Below are 24,817 nucleotides of genomic sequence, written 5' to 3' on the forward strand. Positions count from 1 at the left end.
ATATTGGCAATTCAGACATATATTATACATTTTAAAGTAGAAGACTTTAAAATGATATTGCCAATATTTATGAGTTGCGTTCCTGGGACGACTTACTGAAAGATAGTTCATTCGATTACATGAAATTAACCCCAACTCAAGAATATCCGTCATAAAAAATTATAGCATGTGATATGTCTTTAAAAAGACAACCAAATGCAACGACAGTAAAATTCTCGCGTTAGAGACTTCATAGTAAATCACAAGGGAAAACCAGGAAAAACCCTGTGATACATTGAATACATTCCTGAATATTATAAACGATCAAGAAGAGACAATAAAATTTACAATGGAAAAGGAATACAATAACAGCCTACCTTTCCTCGATGTTTTGATCTCAAAGAAGGATATTGGATATGAGACTCAAGTGTATAGAAAACCAACACACACCAACAGATATCTCAATTACAAGTCAAATCACAACATCAACGTTAAAAAGGGAATCATTAAATCCTTATATGATAGAGCCAAAATTACTTGTTCTAACGAAAATTCCTTTTTAGCAGAAAAACAATTGTTAACATCTGTTTTATTAAAAAATGATTATCCTTTATCGTTTATAAATAAGGAATTGTCAAGATTGGATCGAATGGAACAGAACAACTTAGAACGGGATCCTACAACATTCACCAGAAATAATACGAGGAAAATATCAATACCATATATAAAAGGACTATCCGAGAAACTTAAAACAATAGGAAATAAATTCAACATTTCAACAACATTCAAAACAACAAACACATTGAGATCTATTCTATCTAAAACTAAACCTAACAATGATCAAGAAAGAACAAAAAATTGCATTTATAAAATACCTTGTGAATGCGAACAATTTTATTTAGGTGAGACATCAAGACCATTAGACGTTAGAATAAGTGAACATCAATCTTATATTAAAAATAGAGAATTTGAGAGATCTCAAATATGTCAACACGCATGGGATAATGAACATAGAGTTCAGTGGAGGGATTCAAGTATAGTCCTGAAAGAATCAGATAGTAAAAAGAGAAAATTCAAAGAAGCGGCTCTAATTATGCTAAATGAAACCAATTGTGTCGCAAATTCCTCGGTAGAATGCAGTAGGATGTGGTTACCCATACTGAAAGAGGAAGTCAATAGAAAGAAAATACCAAGATTAGTAAGTCAATAATATCGAGCTAGTACATATTTTATATTTTAGTATTACTTATATATCTAGTATTATTAATAATATTTATAATTTAAACATGTTACAAGTCAGAATTTGGTATTATTTTTTGAGAGTAAATTAATGTAATACCAAATACTTACGATGTCGGGATAGTATCACAGGGTTTTTCCTGGTTTTCCCTTGTGATTTACTATGAAGTCTCTAACGCGAGAATTTTACTGTCGTTGCATTTGGTTGTCTTTTTAAAGACATATCACATGCTATAATTTTTTATGACGGATATTCTTGAGTTGGGGTTAATTTCATGTAATCGAATGAACTATCTTTCAGTAAGTCGTCCCAGGAACGCAACTCATAAATATTGGCAATATCATTTTAAAGTCTTCTACTTTAAAATGTATAATATATGTCTGAATTGCCAATATAAATGAGTGAGATTAAATAAATTATTAGAAGAATTTTTTTTGCTTAGCAACAACACTTTAGTTTATTTTAGTAATATTTTGTATTTTGACAACGGCACCCGATTTGGGCGTCGAAACGTTAATAAAATAATTTTTTTCATTTTAATTGTGGCTTATTTCCCATATAAATAATTAATCATAAAAATGCCACAAGGAAATAGCTTCAGAACAACATTAAGTTGTAATGAGTTTTCCCCAAAATGTGTATCATTTTTGGTTATTTCACGTTAAAGTATTCCATTTGGAATTTGATGAATATGAACCTATTTTTAATTAGCTATAACTCTGCTCCTACTAGGTATAGAAACGTGATATACTTATACATCATTTTTTTAAAAATTTTACAGGCTATATTTTTGCTATGAATGTTTTTCGACAAAATACTTACTATTTGAGTTATTTGCAAAAAACCGTCTAAAAGCGTGGTTATTTTGTTGAAAAAATGAACATATTCACTGGCAAATAACTCGAAAAGTATTGACTTAGTAAAAAAACTCTATAGAACAAAAGTTACTTCGAATTAGTCAGGTTATCAATTTCCGGACTTACTTTGGACGAATACTTTTTCACCCCCAAGCGGGGGTTAAAACCACTCTCGGGGCAAAAGCACATATCGGCACAATATCACTTTTTTTCTTTGACTTGTTAGCTATGTGTATGCCAATTTCATGTCAATCCAAGCGGTTCTTTAAAATTTAGAGTATTTGCAATATTTTACCGTTAAAGAACGTACGATAGTACTAATACAGAGTAATTTCGATCGTGTTGTTTAGTTTATTGTAACTACTTGTTACTGTATATAAAAGAACGGTGATCACGGCGTGATTTAAAAATCACCACACTCACCATCACTACAAATAGTGTGATCTTGTGTAAGATATATACACATTGAAGTATTTAGTTCATAATTTGATGGAACGTTTGAGAACGTAGTCAACAAGGAAAATAATTATATGCATCTTTTATTATTTTAGACAACAGACTACAACTCCGGAGACATCAAAGTCCCACTGTTTTCGCTCTCCTTTGGTGATGAAGCAGACAAGTATTTCCTTAGAAAATTATCCCTGAACAATTTGGGATTTTCGCGGCATATCTACGAAGCTGCTGATGCCTCACTACAATTACAAGAATTCTATAACGAAATTTCTTCTCCCTTGTTAGCCAATGTCCATTTCAAATATGATTCTGAGGTAAAGGCAGTTTCTAGGAAAGATTTCCCAATTTTTTTCAGAGGTTCGGAATTGGTAACTGTAGGAAAATATGAAGGTGAGTTAATCAGTAAACAGAAAATACCATCTACAGTGTGTCAATTTTAAAACTTACAATGGGCTATATCTCACGACCAAAAGCTGATATCGAAAAATGCTTGAAACCGTTTCTAGGATAGTAAGGGGGAACTAAAATGATATAAAAGAGAACTCACCCCCATCAACCCCCTAGGGCCCACCCACCACAACCAAAAAAGTTTAAATTGCAAACCCCTACTTGTGATACATCATTGAAAAGACTATAAAAAATTCTATCCAATGGTACAAATGATAATTATACAGAGTGAAGCAATAAGCAATAATTGTGAAACTTTGGCTTAAATGAAAAATGTAATAAGGTTTTTGTTGAACTACAAATTTGTTAAAAATATCAATTAAATAAATGTTCAAAGTGGCTTCCGTTGTTTCGTAAACAATAATACAGCCTATTTTCAAATTCTGCACGAACTTTGGCCAATGTTGTTTTTGTAATAGCGCTATACATGCTTGCGTAATTATTTCTCGCAATTCCTCAAGTGACGCAGGTTAAGTTTTATAAACAACTGACTTGAGGTAACCCCATAGAAAAAAGTCAGGTGGCGGTAAGTCTAGTGATCTCGGTGGCCACTCAATAGGACCTCTCCTTCCAATTCATTTGTTCGGATAATTAGTATCTAACCAGTGCCTAACTGGAGCTGCATAGTGAGGAGGTGCTCCATCTTGTTGGAAGTGCAGTAAATCTTCGTCTAGAGCTAGGTTGCCTTGGTCGTCCCTTTGGTTCTCTAATTCATGTACAATTAAGGGTTCGATGGTGTTTTCCAGAATATCGAGATAAATGTCGCCACTTAAATTGCCTGATATGAACACGGGGCCAATTGTAGCATCGCCTAATATTCCTGCCCAAACATTCAGTTTTTCAGGATATTGAGTGTGACCTTCTCTGAATCGATGCGGGTTCGCATCACTCCAGTACCAACAGTTTTGTTTATTTACATTACCATTCAGCATAAAAGTACATTCGTCAGTGAAACAAATATTTTTTAACAATCTCGGTTCACGCGAATTCTTTCAAGTCATGAGTTCACAAAACTCAATTCGTCGGTCTGGATCGTCATCGCCTAGTTCTTGAAGAATTTGTGTTTTGTACGGGTGAAACATGTAATTTCAACACCTTTCTAACAGACTCATGTGAAAGTCCTGTCATTACAGATACTTGACTTGTTGATGCAGTAGGCTCTATTGCAAAATTTCCAAGGACCTCAATTTGGGATGCTTCATTCAGTAATCTTGGGGCATCCCTTTTTTTATTTTGCACTGATCCCGTTTCTCTAAACTTTTCAACTAAATCGCGGACGTACACGTGACTTAAATTTTTGTCCGGATGCCTTTCATTAAATATTTGAGCCGTTCGTAAATAGCACTGGTTCTGAGACGCAAATATGAAAATGATCTCCACGCGTTCAGGTATACTGTAAACCATCGTGACAACTACAGTAATGACAGTACCGATCGTACAAATTATGAAAACTAATGACATTTAAAGGTCTCAAATAAACCAAAAATTATTGAATCTGACAGAAACCAAAAAACAGAAGTTTTTAACTTGTTTTGCAAAAACGGCAAATTAAGTTTTTATACAAAAAAATGTACCGACGGACATTTATCGTTAAAAATAATAGTCCGGGAGATAGCATTACAAATATAAAAGTCATAGTAAGCCGCCTGATATTAACACCCTGTATAATTATTATTTATACCATTGGATAGCATTTTTTATAGTCTTTTAAATGATGTATCACAAGTAGGGGTTTGCAATTTAAAATTTTTTGGTTGTGGTGGGTGGGGCCTAGGGGATCGATGGGGGTGAGTTCTCTTTCATGTCATTTTAGTTCCCCCGTACTTTCCTAGAAACAGTTTCAAGCATTTTTCGATATCAGCTTTTGTTCGTGAGATATAGCCCATTGTAAGTTTTAAAATTGACACACTGTATAATATTATGTATATAAGATGTAGGATTAGTTTAACTACAATTCATAGTTCATTGCAATACTTAAATAGTTACAATAGATTTATAATTTACTTGATTTATATTGAGTGTTTTCTTATTAGGTCATTTTCTCTGCTCATTCCATCTGACCCTTTAATCGCGGTCGTCCAACATTTTTTTTCTTGTTGTCTGGTTTTGCTTATTTTTTTTTTCTAGTCTTTCGTCATTCATTCTAAGTACATGACCGAGCCATCCTATTTTTCCCTGTTTATATTTATTACTTCTAAATCTGGTTTTAGCGTACCTATACTGTTTCGGATCCTATCTCTTTTTGTTATTCCTTCAATATTTCATAAAAATATCATCCCGCTAGATGCAATTTTTCTTTTATTATTTGTTAGTACCCATGACTCACTTTTATAAATTATTATGGTCTTACAGTTTTCTGAAATACTTGGGTTTTTATTTTCTTAGGTAGGAATATCCTATATCTTTCTTACCAAAGAATGTTTTTCTAATGCATTAAATACTTTTTTTGATTTTCTAACATTCTGATTTATCTCTGCGCCTATCTTTCCATTCAATAATTGTACCTATGATAGAGGTTAGTTGCTGACCCCTGTTCTTCTTCGCCTTCTTACTCGCTGTTTCTTTTTTGACATTGTCATTATTACTGATTGACTTTTGTCGGAGTTTCTTTTCACGTTTATTTCTCTTAGCTTATTTATGTATAATATTTTATGACTTGTAATTTTTCTTTGAATTCAACTACTAGAACCATACCGTCAGCGAATAATAGTTCTCGTAGTGTAATACCGTTGATATTTTAGTATTTCTTACATTTCTTTGTTACATCCGATGCGAACAATAGTAAACTAAGTACGCATCATTGTTTTAATCTTATTTTTGTATCGAACTCGTAAGATTCTTGATTGTGTGTTCTTATTTGTTGCAGTTGTTTTTCTATAAAGCTTTAATAAGCTTTCTATCATAAGCTTTTGTAGTCTCCCTTACTTTGTTAAAAGCTTTTTTATGTAAATAAAGCAGATAATCTCTTTTCCATTAATCAACAACTTTCCTCCTGTCTCCCTTAGTACAAAAATCAGATGTTCAGTACTTCTCTCCTTACTAAATCCTTGTGAAGGTTCTTTCAAGGCTATTTCTAGTTTTTCCCGCAATCTTTTGTCCATAGTAAATAATTTGCCCCCCGGTATGCTTGTTAGTCTAGTGTAATTCCTGTAGGTACAGTTTGAGCAACAATCTCCGTTGTTAAATATTTATATCAGTAGTCCAATCCTTTCACACTTTTTGTACTGCCTACTTTATGTAGTAATTCACAAACTTTTGCTTTTATCTCTTCGCCTAGATATTTCATCATTTCAGACGTAGGTCTTGGGGCTTTAGCTTACTTACTCATTACTTCCGTTATTTCATTAATTGCTTTCGCTTCTAGGTTGTTCATCTTCATTATCGTAACCTTCTTTTTCTGGTCTTTTTTTAAAGCTTCCTCTTTGAATTCTTTTTTCGAAATATTTCGGAGAAAATTTTTATGTGAAAAAAAAAATATTTCCATGTTTACAATTACAACAATCTGATTAACGAGAGTTCTTTTTCTAACAAGGAATTCGAAGCTCATGATAGCATAACAAAAATTACTTCTTGAAATTTCCTTCTAAATATCAAGAAATTGAATATTTTATTTATATTTTAGGAACATTCAGTGGTACAGTTGAAGGTTCTGGAATTAACGGAACCATCTCAGTGCCAACCAAAGTGGAAACACCAGTGTCTTCTCTTGAACGACTTTGGGCGTATCTTACAGTGAAACAGAAGCTTGAAGACAGGGAAACTGTCGCAAATAAAACACAACTTACAAAGGACGCGTTGGATCTTGCTCTGAAATACTCCTTTGTCACCGATGTTAGTTCTTTGGTGGTGGTTAAACCCAACGATACAAGCTCTGTTAATACTGTAGATGCATCGAGTGAGTACATAACTACTTGACTAACTAACTGTACATTCTAACTTATTGATAGAGCTTTGGGAAATATGCAAAATGCATATTAAGTGAATATTTGCATATTTTGGATAAATTTTATAAGTGCATATGTATTTATTAAAATTGCATATTTTCCATTGCCGGATTAACCATTAGGCGGACTACGCCCGGGCCTAGGGCCCGGGCACTTGATGGGGCCCGCATCCCACACAAATGCATTAATTAATATTTAATTATTTAAGCAGTTATTTAAAAAAAAATAAAATGTTAAAAAAAAACAAATAGGGCTAATTGAGACAAAAAAAAATAAATGGTTAATTTATGATTTCCAATCAAACTCAGTTTTTTTCTTTGTCTTTTAAAGGTTTATCTTTAAAAGCCCAGTTATCTTTAAAGGCATTTTTATTTTCCATGTTCTAATCATTCCCTCAATTTGGTAATCAATTTTGCAAGCAAATTTTGGTATTTATTTTGGTATGGTACGTTTTTTTTTCTTCAATTTTTACCCACCGATGGGCCTTATGGTCCATTCACTCAGGGTAAAATATTGCAAAACCTCCGGATTTTAAAGAACTTTTGGATTTGAAACAAGAGCTTGTATTGACATGAAATTTGGTTAGCATAGCTAACATGTCAAATAAAAAATTGATATTGTGCCAATGTGTGTTTTTGCTCTACGGTTGAGTCCACCCCTACTCGGGGGTGAAAAATATACCGCCAAAATACGTCCGGAAGTGGATAAACTGACTAATTCTAAGCAACTTTTGTTCAATAGAGTTTTTCATCAAGTCAATACATTTAGAGTTATTTGCAAGTGAATATCTTCATTTTTCAACAAAAAATAACACGTTTTTAGACGGTTTTTCGCAAATAACTCAAAAAGTAAGTATTTTATCGAAAAAATATTCTTAGCAAAAATATAGCTTTTAAAAAATTGAAAAAATGGTGTATGTGTGCAGTCTGTAGACCCAGTAGAAGCAAAGTTGTAGCTAATGAAAAGTAGGTTCTTATTCGTTAAATTCCAAATCGAATATTTCAACGTGAAATAATCAAAAAATTAAGCACTTTTCATGGAAAACTCATCATAACTTGTTTAAATGTTTTAAAAAAGCATTATTCTTGTTTCTTAAAAAAATTTCTATCATAAAAAGTAAGCAAGATACGCTCAGAATAAAATTGATCCCATTTTTTGGGTAAAAAAAAAACTGGTGAAAATAACCCCCTAATTAGCATCCCAAATGAATATTCCTTACCGCTTCACAAGCTACTTTACTTATGTATTGTTTATATGTTCTGTAAGTTTTATCGGTATAAAGTGCTTATTTATAAAAGGGCTGTAGTAGAAAGGGCTTGAACAAGTCACTAATCAGGAGTGTATGCATTTTTTTTTTATTTAGCTCAATGCTACGACAACTAATGGCCATTGGCATGGTACAGTGGATTTTTCCAATCAGGTACCTAGTGTAGTGAGTAGTGTGTGTGTTGAGTAAATGTCTTGTTACTTAACAAAGTCGTTATTGTTTTTGCAAAGAGACGCTAATTGTATCCGAACGTCTGCGGTCCCTCTGGTTAGTACCGATCCCACAAGGATAGAAACTATTTTCATTTATTAATTTTTAATAAATGAAAAATTCTCTACCCAGGGTATGCAAATTTTGAACAGTCATATCTTAACCAATTTGTATCTTCCAAAAAAGCAAATATCTGAAATATTCAGAAAATGAAAACCTATATTTTTTACTCTTTAAGATTTTTGGTACCACTAATAATTTTTAAGTTATTTTGAAAAAATAAGACATTTTTTTTTCAAAATTTCAAAAAGTTTGTTCTACTTTAAACCCCAATGTTTTGAAATATAAGCACTGTGAACCGGTGAAACTTACAGATCATATAAATAATATACTTATAAGTTTTTTCAGAATTTTCATAAATTTTCAAGATTTTTGTGCCAAAAAAAGGAATCAACATTATTTTAAGCTTTACTTGCTTAATTTTGATACCTGAAACTTGTTTAAAAAAAAAACAAAAATAAAACTTTTTAACACTTTAAAAAGTTGTGATGATTTTTGACTGAAAAATGCTTCATGTTCTGTTAATTTACGTTGAAATATTTGATTTGGAATTTGTAAAAAAAAATATAAAAGAAGAAAAATGATCTTTTTTACATTGTCGTAATTTATTTTTGGAGTAACTACTTCCCAGAACAACATAAATATCTGTAAATTTGTTTTAAGTAAATGGTCGATATAAAGGGTCCTACTTCTTATGGCCGCCTAGGGCCCCATGATGCCTTAAACCGTCACTGATATTTTCAGACTTTTTTTACCTCAAACAGAAAACTTAACTACTAAGAGAACTAAACCACTCTCTGGTGACATCCTTAATATCAACCTTTTGCAATTTCTAAGGCAAGGAGACGACGAATAAAGGATACGAAGGGGAGTCTACAATATGCAGTCACATTTTGTTAGTGAAAAAATGTGTTATGGTTAAGTGATGCTGAGCCATATATGACTAAAGGTGGACAACATTTAAAAATATTTTTTTCAAATTTGTTACTTGTTTAGCACACGCTTTAAATAGAATAGCACTAACTGTAAGGACAGACTTTTCCAATTACCAATACCCTTGTATCAAATTATATAAAAAGAAATATTTTAAAAGCTCTTATGCGAGTAGGTACAGGTATAGGACTAAAGATCACTTACCTAATGTGACTTGACCACCTGAACGTATGATAACTAGATTGAGAACATGGTTTAATTCTGTAAATTTCATAACCGATAATTTTGAGAGAATTAGAGACGTCATTAATTTGTAGTTTATGTAAATGTAGATAACTCAGGTGCTATAAATAATGTGTCGATGTATTAAAAAAACGTTATTAAAAAGTAATTGGACACATATTATCCAAACCAATTTTGTAAATATTGCTGAACCAATTACTAAATTCGAAAAGCGAAATATTATTACACTAGACCAAAGTGTTGAAATTATCAATTCATGAGGGCTATCAAGAGAAATATCAAGAAATAATTCAAATAAATAATATTATGAAGATTATTTCATTCATAGGAGGTTCTGACCAATAGAAAGCTACAGAAATCTGAATTAAATCGATAATTTTTGATAATCTCCCGTCGTTAAGTATATTACGTCAGATGCCCTTCGTTGCTACGAAAAAATACATTCGACATTAATGACAATTAATGTTTTAAAAATTATAAAAGTGATGACTTTCAATCGTCAAATATTTATAAAAACTGTGTGTTTAATGGTACTTACATAAATAAATTACAATAAAATTTTGGTTTTGAATAGTCTTATTCATGAAATAATCGCAACAAATTGCACTCGACTTCTGAAATTAATATAGAATTTTTGCTCTCGTGACACTTTGACATAATTTCACTCGCCTTCGGCTCGTGAAATTAAAACTGTCAAAGTGTCACTCGGAAAAAATTCAATAATTTCAGAGCTCTTGTGCAATTACTACTGATTATTTCATTCATAGGAGATTCTGACCAATAGAAAGCTACAGAAATCTGAATTAAATCGATAATTTTTGATAATCTCCCGTCGTTAAGTATATTACGTCAGATGCCCTTCGTTGCTACGAAAAAATACATTCAGTGATATTAATGACAATTAATGTTTTAAAAATTATAAAAGTGATGACTTTCAATCGCCAAATATTTATAAAAACTGTGTGTTTAATGGTACTTACATAAATAAATTACAATAAAATTTTGGTTTTGAACAGTTTTATTCATGAAATAATCGCAACAAATTGCACTCGACCTCTGAAATTAATATAGAATTTTTGCTCTCGTGACACTTTGACATAATTTCACTCGCCTTCGGCTCCTGAAATTAAAACTGTCAAAGTGTCACTCGGGAAAAATTCAATAATTTCAGAGCTCTTGTGCAATTACTAGTGATTATTTCATTCATAGGAGATTCTGACCAATAGAAAGCTACAGAAATGCAAATTAAGGTGATAATTTTTGATAATATCCCGTCGTCAAGTATATTACGTCAGATGCCCTTCGTTGCTACGAAAAAATACATTCAGTGACATTAATGACAATTAATGTTTTAAAAGTTATAAAAGTGATGACTTTTATGATGACATAAAGGTGATGAACCGTAAAATATTTTATATCAACTGTGTGTTTAACAGTACTAATTTGTACTTACATAAATAAATTACAATAAAATTTTGGTTTTAAACAGTTTTATTCATGAAATAATCGCAACAAATTGCACTCGATCTCTAAAATTAATATAGAATTTTAGAGCTCTTGTGCAATTACTACTGATAATTTAATTTTATAGATAGCACCCTTAATTGTTCAATATTTTAAGTTTTCTCCTGTACCTTCATGTGAAGCAGAAAGAAGTGATTTTTTTTTAATGTGAATTTTTCCGTGTATAAACAATTATTGTCAGATAGACCGCTCAGTTTTTCTGTAGAAAATTTAGGAAAAACATTTAATATTGTATAGTATTAATTTTAATAATAATATAATAAAGAATTATGATGATAAATATGTATAAAGAATAAATGAATATAATGATGTAGGTAATAGAAATTTCAATAAATATTTTTTGTGACTAGCATAAAATAATTTTTTTATTTAGCTTAAATGCTTCGACAGCTAAGACCATTGGCATAAAATATAGATATAATTAAATACCTTCAAAACAAGGATTACTGCGTTTTTTATTTATATGCATTGAATGCATAAAATCATATTTTAGTGCATATTTTAACTGGTTTTTGTGCATATTTGCATGCATATTTTAGGGTTTTAAGTGCATATTTCCCGAGCTCTACTTATTGATAAAAATAATTTTAATTTAATGACACATTATGTGGTGTTTTTGTTTGTTAACTAAATATCTTATCCATTTGTTGTTTTTCAGATTCAGGAGGAGACACGTCGAGAGCTTCAGGTAAGTTTTAATTTTTAAATCTGGCATATCTTTATTTCAGTCATAATATACTTGAGATCAAAAAAATCGACTCAAAAGTAATAAAATAAGTTATATTTTTTTATTACGCTGTTTGGCAAGTGTCTATCCACACACAATATAAAAGTACCCCGCACAAACCTTATGGAAATTAGGTCCCAGTGGATTTAGTTCGTACTTTGGGAAAATACTCTTTGAAGCATCCTGATAAAAAGTTCTCATGGGCACATCTCGATCGTATGAAGGATTTCCAAGATATAGAGGCACAAACTCGGAAAATTATAAGATTTACCGGGTATTCCAATTCCTGAGTTACTGGTTATCTGACAACATGTAGAAGTTTGGATTATATAAAAGTACTAGTAGTCTAGGATTTTTTCCTGGCTATCTAATGGCGACCTTTACTTTGACCTTGACCTTCAACGGACGTCATCTTCTAGAGTTTCGAGGGGTTTCACCATTAAATTGATATAAACAGATTACTCATGGGTTTTTGGGATCACTAAACACGAATATGCCATCAGAATTGACCTTCGGAGAACGTGGTGACCAGGGCCACTGCAAGAGACGTCATCTTCTAGAGTTTCGATGGTTTTCGGCATTTAATTGATGCAAATGAATTACTGGAGGGTTTTTTGAGGTCGCTAAACACGAATATGCCACCAGAACCGATTTCCGGAGCACCTGGTTTCCAAGGTCAATGAAAGGGGCTCCTGGAGTTTCGAGGGTCTTCGGTACTACATTGATGCAAACGGATTATTCATAGGTTTTTGAAGTTGCTGAATACGAATACCCCATCAGAACAGACATCGGAGTACCTGGTGCCTAAGGCACGTCAGTCATTCTTTGGAGATTCGAGAGTTTTCGGTACTAAATTAATGTAAACTGATTACTCTTGTGTTTTTGGGGTAGTTGAACACGAACATGACTTAGATAAAAGGCTCTGGAGTATCTAGAGACCACGATAAATAACACTATCAAAATGGAATATAGTAAATCGATCTTAAAATAAATGAAGGAAAAACATTGTCAGATATAAATTGAGTTTACATATATTTATAAATAATTAAAACAATTAAATAGCACAACATAGTTATTTTAATAAAAATCTGCAAATAGTAAAAAAAAACTTTTCACCAATGTGTACGCTTTCTTTGAACAGCAACTCAGAAAACCTCAGAGTACTCGGTGTGTACCAATCCGTTTGCATCAACTTAGTACCGAAAACCCCCAAACTCCAAAAGATGACGTGCCGTAGGCACAATGTGATTCGTGGGTCGAATCTGATGGTATATCCATGTTCAGCAACCCCAAAAACCTAAGAGTAATCCATTTGATTCCTCCAAAACTCTAGAAGATAACCTGTCTTAGGCACCAGGTGCTCCTGTGTCTGTGCTGATCACGTATTCGTGTTCAGCAACCCCAAAAATCGATAACTAATCCGTTTGCATTAATGTAGCACCGAAGACCCTCGATACTCCGGGAGCCCCTTTCATTGACCTTGGAAACCAGGTGCTCCGGGAGTCGGTTCTGGTGGCATATTCGTGTTTAGCTACCTCAAAAAACCCTCCAGTAATTCATTTTCATCAATTAAATGCCGAAAACCATCGAAACTCTAGAAGATGACGTTCTTTGCAGTGGCTCTGGCCACCACGTGTTCGGGAGGTCAATTCTGATGGCATATTCGTGTTTAGCGATCCCAAAAGTAATCTGTTTATATCAATTTAATGCCGAATACCCTCGAAACTCTAGAAGATGACGTCCGTTGAAGGTCAAAGTCAAAGTAAAGGTCACCATTGGATAGTCAGGAAAAAATCCTAGACTACTAGTACTTTTCTTTGATCCAAAATTCTACATGTTGCCAGATAACCAGTAACTCAGGGAATTGGAATACCCAGTAAATCTTATAATTTTCCGAGTTTGTACCTCTATATCTTGAAAATCATCCATACGATCGAGTTGTGCCCATGAGAACCTTTCATCAGAATGCTTCACAGAGTATTTTCATAAAGTATGAACTAAATCCACTGGGACCTAATTTCCATAAGGTTTGTGCGGGGTACTTTACAAGTAAGTTATTGCGAACAGAAGTAAGTTTTATTGCAATGACACAAATATTTATAAAATGGTAACTAAAGAACATAAGAAAGATAACTTAATATTGTATGTGAGAAAACATGTTATGAATGAAAGTCATTATGTAATGAATATAAAAGTAAATTAACATAAAAAATATTGAGTAAATCAAAAGAGTATTTCTTCCTCTGCGTTGTATTACACTTTCCATGCGACCTTACTAAGTTTCTTACTGATTCCTGAAGAATCGCTTCCCACTCTTCCTCTAATGCAGTTTTTAGCTCCGCCACTGTCACTGGTGTTGGATTACGGGCCCGAACTCTGCGTTTAAGCTTATCGCATAGGTGCTCGATGGGATTCATATCCGGAATAAATGAAGGTCAGTCGGTCAGTCCATTGTTGTTATATTGGTAGGGTTACCATACGTCCGGATTTCGTCCGGACAGTCCGGATTTGAAAGACATGTCCGGATTGGCGTCCGGATATGAGAAATGTCCGGATTTTTTTCTTTACTAAAAAAATGGAAAACATTTGGCCTAGCGATGGGAAATTTCATTCTGCGCAGCATCTAGTTAAGTTATTTCGTTCTGTAATATTATTTTCTAGGTCTAAAGTATGTTAAAACATAGGTGTAAGGTGTATATGTATTTTAAACTTTCAGAGATTTTCGATGTTGGTTGCATATTGTAGAGAAACAGATGTACTTTTAATTGTGCCATAATATGCATTTCGCATATATGAACAATGTAGAGGTAGCAACACAGTCAAATTTACATTTTAGATTTTCTACAACCCCTTGGACTACCCCTGTCCGGATTTGGCCTTAATACATTATGGTAACCCTATATATTGGTGTTGGTCAGGTAATCTGTCGTAATCAGCGCTGTTTCGACACTGCAGAACTAGGCAAATCCAGCGCCGGATTAACCATTAGGCCGATGTCAGATTATGCGTTTTGGCCGGATGCGTTTCTGCCGCATCCGGTCAAAACGCATAGTGTGACAGATCGGTCCGGTTGTGTTGGAAACGGATGCGTTTTGAGACATCGTTACGCGCTTACTAACTGCACCAGGCTAAACGCATAGTGTGACAGTAAGTCCGGTTGCGTTGGAAACGGATGCGTGTCCACCGCATCCGGTCAAAACGCATAATGTGACATCGCACTAGGCGGACTATAGGCGGCCGCCTAGGGCCCGGGCACTTGATGGAGCCCACATCCTGCTCAAATGCATTAATTAATATTGAATTATTTAAGCAGTAATTTAAAAAAAAATGTAAAGTATTAAATAAATCAAATAAGGCCAACTGAGAAACAAAAAGAGAATGGTTAGTTTATGATTTCCAATCAAACTCAGTTTTTTGCTTTGTCTTCTGTAAAATATCTGGAAAATACAATCGACTTCAAGACAAATTAAGCAGTTATCTTCAAAGGCATTTTTATATTCCATGTTCAAATCATTCCCTCAATTTGGTAATCAATTTTGCAAGCAAATTTTGCTTAGAAGCTGGTAACTATTTTGGTATGGTACGTTTTTTTTTTCAATTTCTACCCAGCGATGGGCCTTATAGTCCATTCACTCACGGTAAAATATTGCAAAACCTCCGGATTTCAAAGAACCTTTGGATTTGAAAGAAGAGCTTGGATTGACATGAAATTTGGCACACGCATAGCTAACATGTCAAAGAAAAAAGTGATCTTGTACCGATGTGTATTTTTACTCTAAGGTTGAGTCCACTCCTTCTCGGGGGGTGAAAAAATATACCGTCAAAATACGTCCGGAAGTGGATAAACTGACTAATTCTAAGCAACTTTTGTTTAATACAGTTTTTCATCAAGTCAATACATTTCCAGTTATTTTCAAGTGAATATGTTCATTTTTCAACAAAAAATAACGCGTTTTTACACGGTTTTTCGCAAATAACTCAAAAAGTAAGTATTTTACCGAAAAAAATATTGTTAGCAAAAATATAGCTTTTAAAAAATTGAAGAAATTTAATGGTGTATGTGTGCAGTCTGTAGACCCAGTAGAAGCAGAGTTGTAGCTTATGAAAAGCAGGTACATATTCATCAAATTCCAAGTCGAATATTTCAACGTGAAATAATCAAAATATCGAAAATTAATTTTGATTATTTCAACGTGAAATAATCAAAATATCAAATTTTCATGGAAAACTCATCATAACTTTTTTAAATGTTTAAAAAAAGCATTAAACTTATTTTTTTAAAAAGTTTCTAGCATAAAAAGTAAGCAAGATACGCTCAGAATAAAGTTGATCCCTTTTTTGGGTAAAAAACTGTTGAAAATAACCCCCTAATTAGCATCCCAAATGAAACTAATCCTTACCGCTTCACAAGCTACACTACTTACGTATTGTTATATGATCTGTAAGTTTTATCGGTATAAAGTGCTTATTTATGGTATGGCTGTAGTAGAAAGGCCTTAAACAAGTCACTAATCACGAGTGTATGCATTTTTTTTATTTAGCTAATGCCTCGACAACTAATGGCCATTGGCATGGTACAGTGGATTTTTCCAATCAGGTACCTAGTGTAATGTGTAGTGTATGTGTTGAGTAATTTACAATTTACTACTTAGCAAAGTCGACGTCATTGCTTTTGCAAAGAGGCGTTAATTGTATCCGAACGTCTGCGGTCCCTCCGGTGAGTACCGATCTCACAAGGATGGAGACTATTTTTATTTATTAATTTTTAATAAATGAAAAATTCTCTACCCAGGGTATGCAAATTTTGAACAGTCATATCTTAACCAATTTTTATCTTCCAAAAAAGCAAAAATCTGAAATATTCAGAAAAGCAAAACCTACATTTTTTACTCTTTAAGATTTTTGGTATCACAAGCAAGCGATTTTGGACAAGCGAGCGCTGGCGGGTGACCTTCCTTGAAAATACACAACGAGAAATACACAATACGAGAAGGTCACCCTCCAGCTATCGCTTGTCGGATTCAAATAATTTTTAAGTTATTTTGAAAAGAAAGATATTTTTTCCAAAATTTCAAAAAATTTGTTTTACTTTAAATCCCAGTATATTGAAATATAAGCACTGTGAACCGGTGAAACTTACAGATCATATAAATAATATACAGGGTGGGGCATTAGTGTGATAAAGTCCAATTACTCATTTGTCGTAAGAGATACGAAGAAAAGTTATTTAGGTAAAAGTTGGGGCACACATAGTACCATAATTTAAAAATATTTTTAAATATATAGGGTCGTCCGTATTGACAGGATGACACAAACTTATGTTTTTTTTAATGGAACACCCTATATATTTTTACATTTTTGGATTCTCCTCGATGTTTCCTTTCTTAAAATATATGGTTTTGTAATATTATACGAGGTGGTTTAAAAGTTAATTACGTTTTTTTGTTAATTTCTTAGCAAAATCTACACTCTGTAGAATTTTAGTGATTTGACATCAAATTATTATTTTATGTTCAAACGATTTTTAATATAGTCTACTATTGTTAAACATTAACAGTATAGCGAAATGTTTAATTTTAGTATACAGGGTGGGTCGAAACTCGGAATGAGTATTTTCTGAGTTTTCTTAAATGGAACACCCTGTATTTAAGTATTGTAATGAAATGATATTTTATGATACTTTTTTATTTCTTAAGCATTCTCTATACCTACGTGCTTTAATTTGTAAGTTATTCGTGATTCTTTAAGCCAAACATTAATTGTAAGAAAAATTACGTGAAATTTTATTAGGTGGCTGTGAAAATATTTAATCAAAAATAATTTTTGGAAAAGAAAATACATCATAATCTAGTCTGATCCTTAATTTAGTACTATTGGATGAAATATCCAAATAAATTCGTAGTTAAAGTTGTTGGTGCGCAAAATATTAATAAAAACATACAATATTCTACCTAGTCGGCTATGACACTAAATTTCCTTAAAAATTTGACATTATACTATTTTTATAGATCCAGTTGCTTTGTTACCATTACTAATATGTATTTTTCTTATGAGAAACTGATTAGTAAGATTTTGGTGCTAGTGGAATATAACAAAAATGTGCTATTAGCAATAAGAATTTTTCATCAGAAATTCCCTGATAGACAACTAAGAAGAGAAACGTTTAAAAATATACTAGAACGGTTTCAACGGACTGATCACGTAGATTATGATAAATCTGCTCGAATAAAAACTATTGTAAGTGAAGAAAACAGCAATTAAATGTAATCCTTAGGGTCACTGACGATCTGCATATTAGTACAATCGTTCTTACAATCTAAGTATCTAGTTTGTTGAAACCGTTTTAGTATACTTTCAAAAGTTTCTCTTTTTGGTTGTCATCTAATCGGGGAATTGCTGATGATAAATTTTTATTGCAAGTAGCTCATTTTTGTTATACTCTCCTAGCACAAAGCCATTTTAATCCGTTCCTTATTAGAAAAATTAATATTAGTAATGGTATCAAATCAACTGGAACTATATAAACAGCATAATGTCAAATGTTTAAGCAAATTTTGTGTCATAGCCAACTAGGCAGAAATTTTGTATATTTAATTCATATTTTAAGCACCAACAACCTTAACTACGAATGTATTTAGATATCTCATCCAATATTAATAAATTAAGGATCAGGCTAGATTATTATGTATTTTTTTTTCGAAAAATTACTTTTGATTGGATATTTTCACGGCTACCTAATGAAATTTACGTAATTTTTGTTGCAATTATTGTTTGATTAAAGAATGACGAATAACTTACAAATTAAATATTGTATGTGGTTATTAATATTTTGCGCAATTAAATATTGTATGTGGTTATTAATATTTTGCGCACCAACAACTTTAACTACGAATTTATTTGGATATTTCATCCAATAGTACTAAATTAAGGATCAGACTAGATTATGATGTATTTTCTTTTCCAAAAATTATTTTTGATTAAATATTTTCACAGCCACCTAATAAAATTTCACGTAATTTTTCTTACAATTAATGTTTGGCTTAAAGAATCACGAATAACTTACAAATTAAAGCACTTAGGTATAGGGAATGCTTAAGAAATAAAAAAGTATCATAAAATATCATTTCATTACAATACTTAAATACATTTAAAATCCATTTAAGAAAACTCAGAAAATACTCATTCCGAGTTTCGGCCCACCCTGTATACTAAAATTAAACATTTCGCTATACTGTTAATGTTTAACAATAGTAGACTATATTAAAAATCGTTTGAACATAAAATAATAATTTGATGTCAAATCACTAAAATTCTACAGGGTGTAGATTTTGCTAAGAAATTAACAAAAAAACGTAATTAACTTTTAAACTACCTCGTATAATATTACAAAACCATATATTTTAAGAAAGGAAACATCGAGGAGAATCCAAGAATGTAAAAATATACAGGGTGTTCCATTAAAAAAACATAAGTTTTTGTCACCCTGTCAATACGGACGACCCTGTATATTTAAAAATATTTTTAAATTATGGTACTATGTGTGCCCCAACTTTTACCTAAATAACTTTTCTTCGTATCTCTTACGACAAATGAGTAATTGGACTTTGTCACACTAATGCCCCACCCTGTATAAGTACAAATTAGGGGGCGATTTTCAACATTTTTTTGCCAAAAAAAGGAATCAACATTATTTTGAGCTTTACTAACTTAGTTTGATACTAGAAACTTGTTGTTACAAAAAACAAAAATAAAGTTTTTTTAACACGTTAAAAGTTATACTGGGTCTAGACCTGCTTATACTGGGTCTACATACTTTATACATAACTACACCATTTTTACTTTTATATACGCTATATTTTTCCTAGGAATATTTTTTCGTCAAAATACTTAATTTTGAAGTTACGAGTTTGCGAAAAACCGTCTAAAAACGTGTTTTTTTTTTTTTGTTGAATAATGAGCATATTCACTCGCAAATAGAGTCGGAAAAATGAAAAAATACCCATGAACGATCACATCAATCACTTATTTTGTATTTACTGTCTTTTTCTTTAACAAAAGTTTGTTATTTACAATTTACGTTTGTTAATACAAAATAAGTGATTGATGTGATCGTTCATGGGTATTCTTTCATTTTTCCGACTGTAACTCACAAAGTATTGATTTAGTAAAAAAAACACGATAGAAAAAAATTTACTTAGAATTAATCAGTTTATCCATTTCCGCACTCATTTTGAATGTATGTTTCTTCACCCTCGAAGGGGTGGCCCTCATACCCAGGGCAAAATCACATATCGGCACAATATCCCTTTTTTTCTTTGGTAGCTATGGACTATTAATGAGAACTTGTATAATGAAAAGAATGAAAGACTTGTATACTAGATGGCTAGAATTGATGCTGTTAAAGCAGTACAAATGTTATATAGGAAAATGAAGTATGAAAATGAAGTATGAAATGGAGTATGAATATGTCCTTTATGTATTTATATCATATAAATTTAAATACCCAATACGATGTCAAAACAGTTTACTTTTTGGTTTTCGCATTCACCATACAGGTGTTAAAAATATAGGTAAAAAAACATAACTAGTCTGACTCCTTGAGCAACCATTGCACGCGCAGGTGCTTTTTATAGTCGCTTCAGTTGTCTTATGCAACGGTTACGAAACGATGTTGCTTAAACAGGAGGTTGCCTAGGCAACGTCAAGACAACTCAAAAATCGTCCACCAAATTAGTGCAGAATAGGGTCGTCTTTTAGGCAATAACAACGTTGTAAGAAAACGTTGCCACGCGGTAGACAACGTTTTGCGTCGACAAATTGCTACTTGGGAAATATTCACTTACTGCACTTCGAAGTGTACACACAGGTCAACGTTGAAAAAGCGACTAAGACGACCACCGGCAAATTCATAGAGGTCTAAATTGCGTAGAACATGACCGCTACAATGTTTGCTGTATTCCCTGTGCCAGCGTTTCCCAAAGTTTTTTGGTCGAGGAGCATTATTCAGGACAGAACTTCTGTAGGAAGCACTTACCATATTGCACCTGAAACCCTTATAGGTGCCACTGAGAACGAGAGATATTAGTTGGGGGGATGGGTATTAACCATTACGTTTTCTATTTACTTTATTCATTTTTTTTCAATGGCAAAAATAAGAAATTTAATTACATAATATAACGAAAAACACAAATAAAATGAACACACAGATCCTATTTCTTTATTTATTAAGCGCAACAGGCCTTGTAGGCCTAGGGCTAAAATGTTTACATTTCTGATTACATAAATAATATAATAAATAACTTAGTATAACTTACATAACTTATAAAACTTGTAAATTTTATTTAAATACACTTCAGTATTTTTATACACTCCTTCACCACCTCTCTCCATCTCCTTCTGTCCAATGCTAGTTCTTTCCATCTCTCAATGTTACTTTTCTTCAAGTCTTCATATACACTGTCCTTCCATCTTTTCCTTGGCCTGCCTTTCCTCCTCTTTTGTATTGGTCTTCGTGAGAGTACCATTTTTGGCATTCGTTTACTTCCCATTCTCTCTATGTGCCCCAAGTATCGTATTCTCTGTGCTTTGATCGTCTTCGTAATCGTTGGCTCTTGATATAGTTCTTCCAATTCTTTATTGTTTCTTCTTCTCCACTGACCTTCTATTTTCTCACCTCCATATATTGCTCTTTGCATTTTTCTCTCCCATCTTTCTAATAGGTCTGTTTCTGACTTTTTGAGCACCCATGTTTCACTTGCGTATGTTACTGTAGGTCTGATAACAGTCTTATAAATTCTTATTTTTGTTTTTCTTGATACGTATTTGGATTTCAATAATGTGCGTAATGATGCTATTTCTAAAATCTTAAAAAACGTAATGTCTTCATTTTAATGTGAAGAATGAGGTTGCCTTGATTTGCACAGATTAGTAATATCCGGTTGAATTTGGGATAACTGCAATCGAATGTCAGGTTCCGCATTCAGTCGAGATCTATATTTTGTTTTAGTGGCCACATAGGCAGGGAATGCTGCTTCACATAAGTATGACAGTATGCTGCTGACAACATTCTTTGAGTTGACACCAAAAATCTACTAGCGATTTACTGTTTTTTATCACAGAATGCGATGTCAAATCTCTCAGGCATTTATACTGCTGAGATGTTAAGGAATCTGTTTTTTTTTAACATTGCAAGGTATGGATCTACAACCCAGAAGTTTTCTTTAATTTTGTCGTGGAATTCCTCAGGAAAATAATTATGGAAGTTTTCAAGTATATTTAGCAGATGAGTGTGGAACTCGTTGAAGACAGCTTTAGTTCTTCTCTAAATTCTGTGATTAGTGGAAAGCTATCTAGAATTAATTTCTTCCTATATGCTTGTATTTTATCATTGGCGTTAAAGACAGTTATTGTTTTTCCCTGAAGTGAGAACTTTATTGACCTTGTTAAAAATATCTATTAAATATGTTAAGTAACCAATGCTCGTTACACAATCGATCACCCAAGGCACAATTCTGTCAATTAGGAAGGTTCTAACTTCAGGTCTCATTTCAAAGAGCCTAGCTAAACATTTACCGCGAGAAAGCCACCTTACTGTCGTATGAAGAAGTAAAGACGAATGTATACTGCCCATGTCATCGCACATCACTCTAAACAGCCTTGTATTCAGTGGTCGTGATTTGATAAAATTATCTTCACGGTTTCGTCCAAGACTAATTTTAAAGAAGGCGTCATTTTTTTCACAGCGAGGCTATGGCGGTGGAGGATACAGTGGCTACTTCTGCATTCCTCGGCTTTTTCCTTTATTCTTAAAATGACGCCCGACGTTCTACCAGTTATCGCCTTCGCGCCGCCTGTGCACACATCAACGCAGTTATCACAGGGAATGCTCTTCTCTGTGAAAAGCGTGAAAAAGCTTTCTATTAACTTGAACATTTCGGTACCAGTTGTGTTAGTTGCCAATGGTCTGAAAAAAAGTAAATCCTCTTACAAAGACTTTAAGTGCTGGTACCGCACAAATGCTATTATGCGTAACTAATTCCAATTTGACATGATATCTCACTGTTGCTTTCAGCCATCGAATATACCGGAGCTTTTTTTCTAATGTTTAACCGTTTATTATCGCCATATAGCGGAGCAACTGTAGATGCTTCGCGGAGCACTCGGTGCTCCGCGGAGCACAGTTTGGGAAACGCTGCCCTATGCCATACAGAAGAAGGCAAATTTTACAACACTTTGCCAATTTGCATAAAACAATTAATTTTTGGAAGCTCTAGTAGACAATATTTTTTTGAAATATGTAGTTGTTTTAATTCAAAGAACACAACATGATATTACTAAGCATAAACTACAATTCATCGAGTGAGTCGATTGTTTGCTCTCAAATGTAGATTCATAGACCAGGCACAGAATAGGAAACAATTGTTTCCTGTTCTGTGGACCAGGCATGACCATTGACATGTTTGAAATTACGTGAAATAATATTCACACTGCTGTAATGATCTCTTAAACATAGGGCTTTTCATTCACAGTCATTTGTTTCGAGCTTCTGTCATGTGTCACTTAATATTAATATATCTACGTCATACGTTATTGCTGTATACCAATGATACAAACGATGACACTCGATGAAAAGCCCTATTGGCGCAGTGAAGTTATTGTTTTTAGCGAGCATTGGGAGGACGTTAAATTATGGTAGGGGAGCCCAAGCGGGGATTTTTGCAGTTACTCGAGCGCGTAAGATTATTACATGGGGAGAAACCTTGTACCTTAAAATGTACCTCTACCATATATTGGCTCTTAATGCAGGGGAGTTCGTTAAAGGGGGGCCGAAAACAAAAAACTCTCCTTAGAAAAACTCGAAATCGTCAGATTAAGATAAGGTAAGTACATGAAAAACAGTGTATATCTCAAAAATCTGACGATTTGAGCGGGGCATAAGGAAATGGGTGAGTCCCAAAGTGTCACAAGAAAAAAGCGAATATTTCGCGAAATGAATGATAGATCGAACAACTAAAAAGTACGTACTTAATATTTTTCAAAAATCTATCGAATAATACCAAACACGACTTCCCACGGAGAGGGGTAAATTTAATATTTTAAATGTAAATCCCGCGATATTTCGCGAAATGAAGATCAGATCGAAAAACTTAAAAATACACTTATTCAATATTTTTGAAAAATCTATCGAATGGCACGAAACACGACCCCCACGGAGGTGGAGTGGGGGTTACTTTAAAATCTTAAATGGGAGCCCCCATTTTTTATTGCAGATTTAGATTCCTTACGTAAAAATAAGTAACTTTTATTCGAGACATTTTTTCGAATTATGGATAGATGGCCCTATAATCTAAAAAACAATTGTTGGAAATGGAAAATTAAATTAAAAATCTACTAGTCCCCACTAAAATGGAAAACTTCACTTAAATTTTTTTGGTTTTAGGTAGGACCTACTCTTCACAACCCAATAGGTCCCCAAAGCGCTCGAGTGACTGCACATTTAGCATACTTTGCTTCCCTACCATTAGTCATTCCACATTCCATCAATATGTCTATTGTCTACGTTTAATTTATTTAATGCAAAAATTACAATTACCTACCTATAAAATACTTATATCTACTAATTATAAAATATTTTAGTTGTAGGTTTACGCTTCACCTACGATGATATGGATTATGATGATGGAGGTAAGTATTTATGGGCGATTTACTGGACTTAAATATTTATCTTACTGGATCTATACTATAAAATATAAATACCAGTTTTTAACACATCTACTTACGTAAACAAAGTAGGCACTTCTTCTTCTTCTTTTGGCATCCGAACCCTGGATGGGTCTTTGCTCTCTCTTGCTTTCTCTTGTGCCCTTCTCCTACATTGAAACAAAGTACTTGGTAGTCAGAAATATGATGAGAGAAATTATCTTACAATAA

General features: G+C 33.0%; 1 protein-coding gene across 2 annotated transcripts in view; it reads left to right on the plus strand.

The window, feature by feature from the left end:
- LOC126882017 (inter-alpha-trypsin inhibitor heavy chain H4-like) overlaps nucleotides 1-24,817 on the plus strand; it is a 97,592-nt gene that overhangs the window by 55,727 nt on the left and 17,048 nt on the right. For both annotated transcript variants that reach the window (XM_050646787.1, XM_050646788.1), the window contains 4 exons: nucleotides 2,628-2,922; nucleotides 6,602-6,874; nucleotides 11,819-11,848; nucleotides 24,524-24,571. In XM_050646787.1, coding sequence (XP_050502744.1) covers nucleotides 2,628-2,922; nucleotides 6,602-6,874; nucleotides 11,819-11,848; nucleotides 24,524-24,571 — 646 coding nt within the window. The remainder of the gene's footprint in view (nucleotides 1-2,627; nucleotides 2,923-6,601; nucleotides 6,875-11,818; nucleotides 11,849-24,523; nucleotides 24,572-24,817) is intronic.

Source organism: Diabrotica virgifera, chromosome 3 (assembly GCF_917563875.1).
Source record: "Diabrotica virgifera virgifera chromosome 3, PGI_DIABVI_V3a".
Lineage (NCBI taxonomy): Eukaryota > Metazoa > Arthropoda > Insecta > Coleoptera > Chrysomelidae > Diabrotica > Diabrotica virgifera.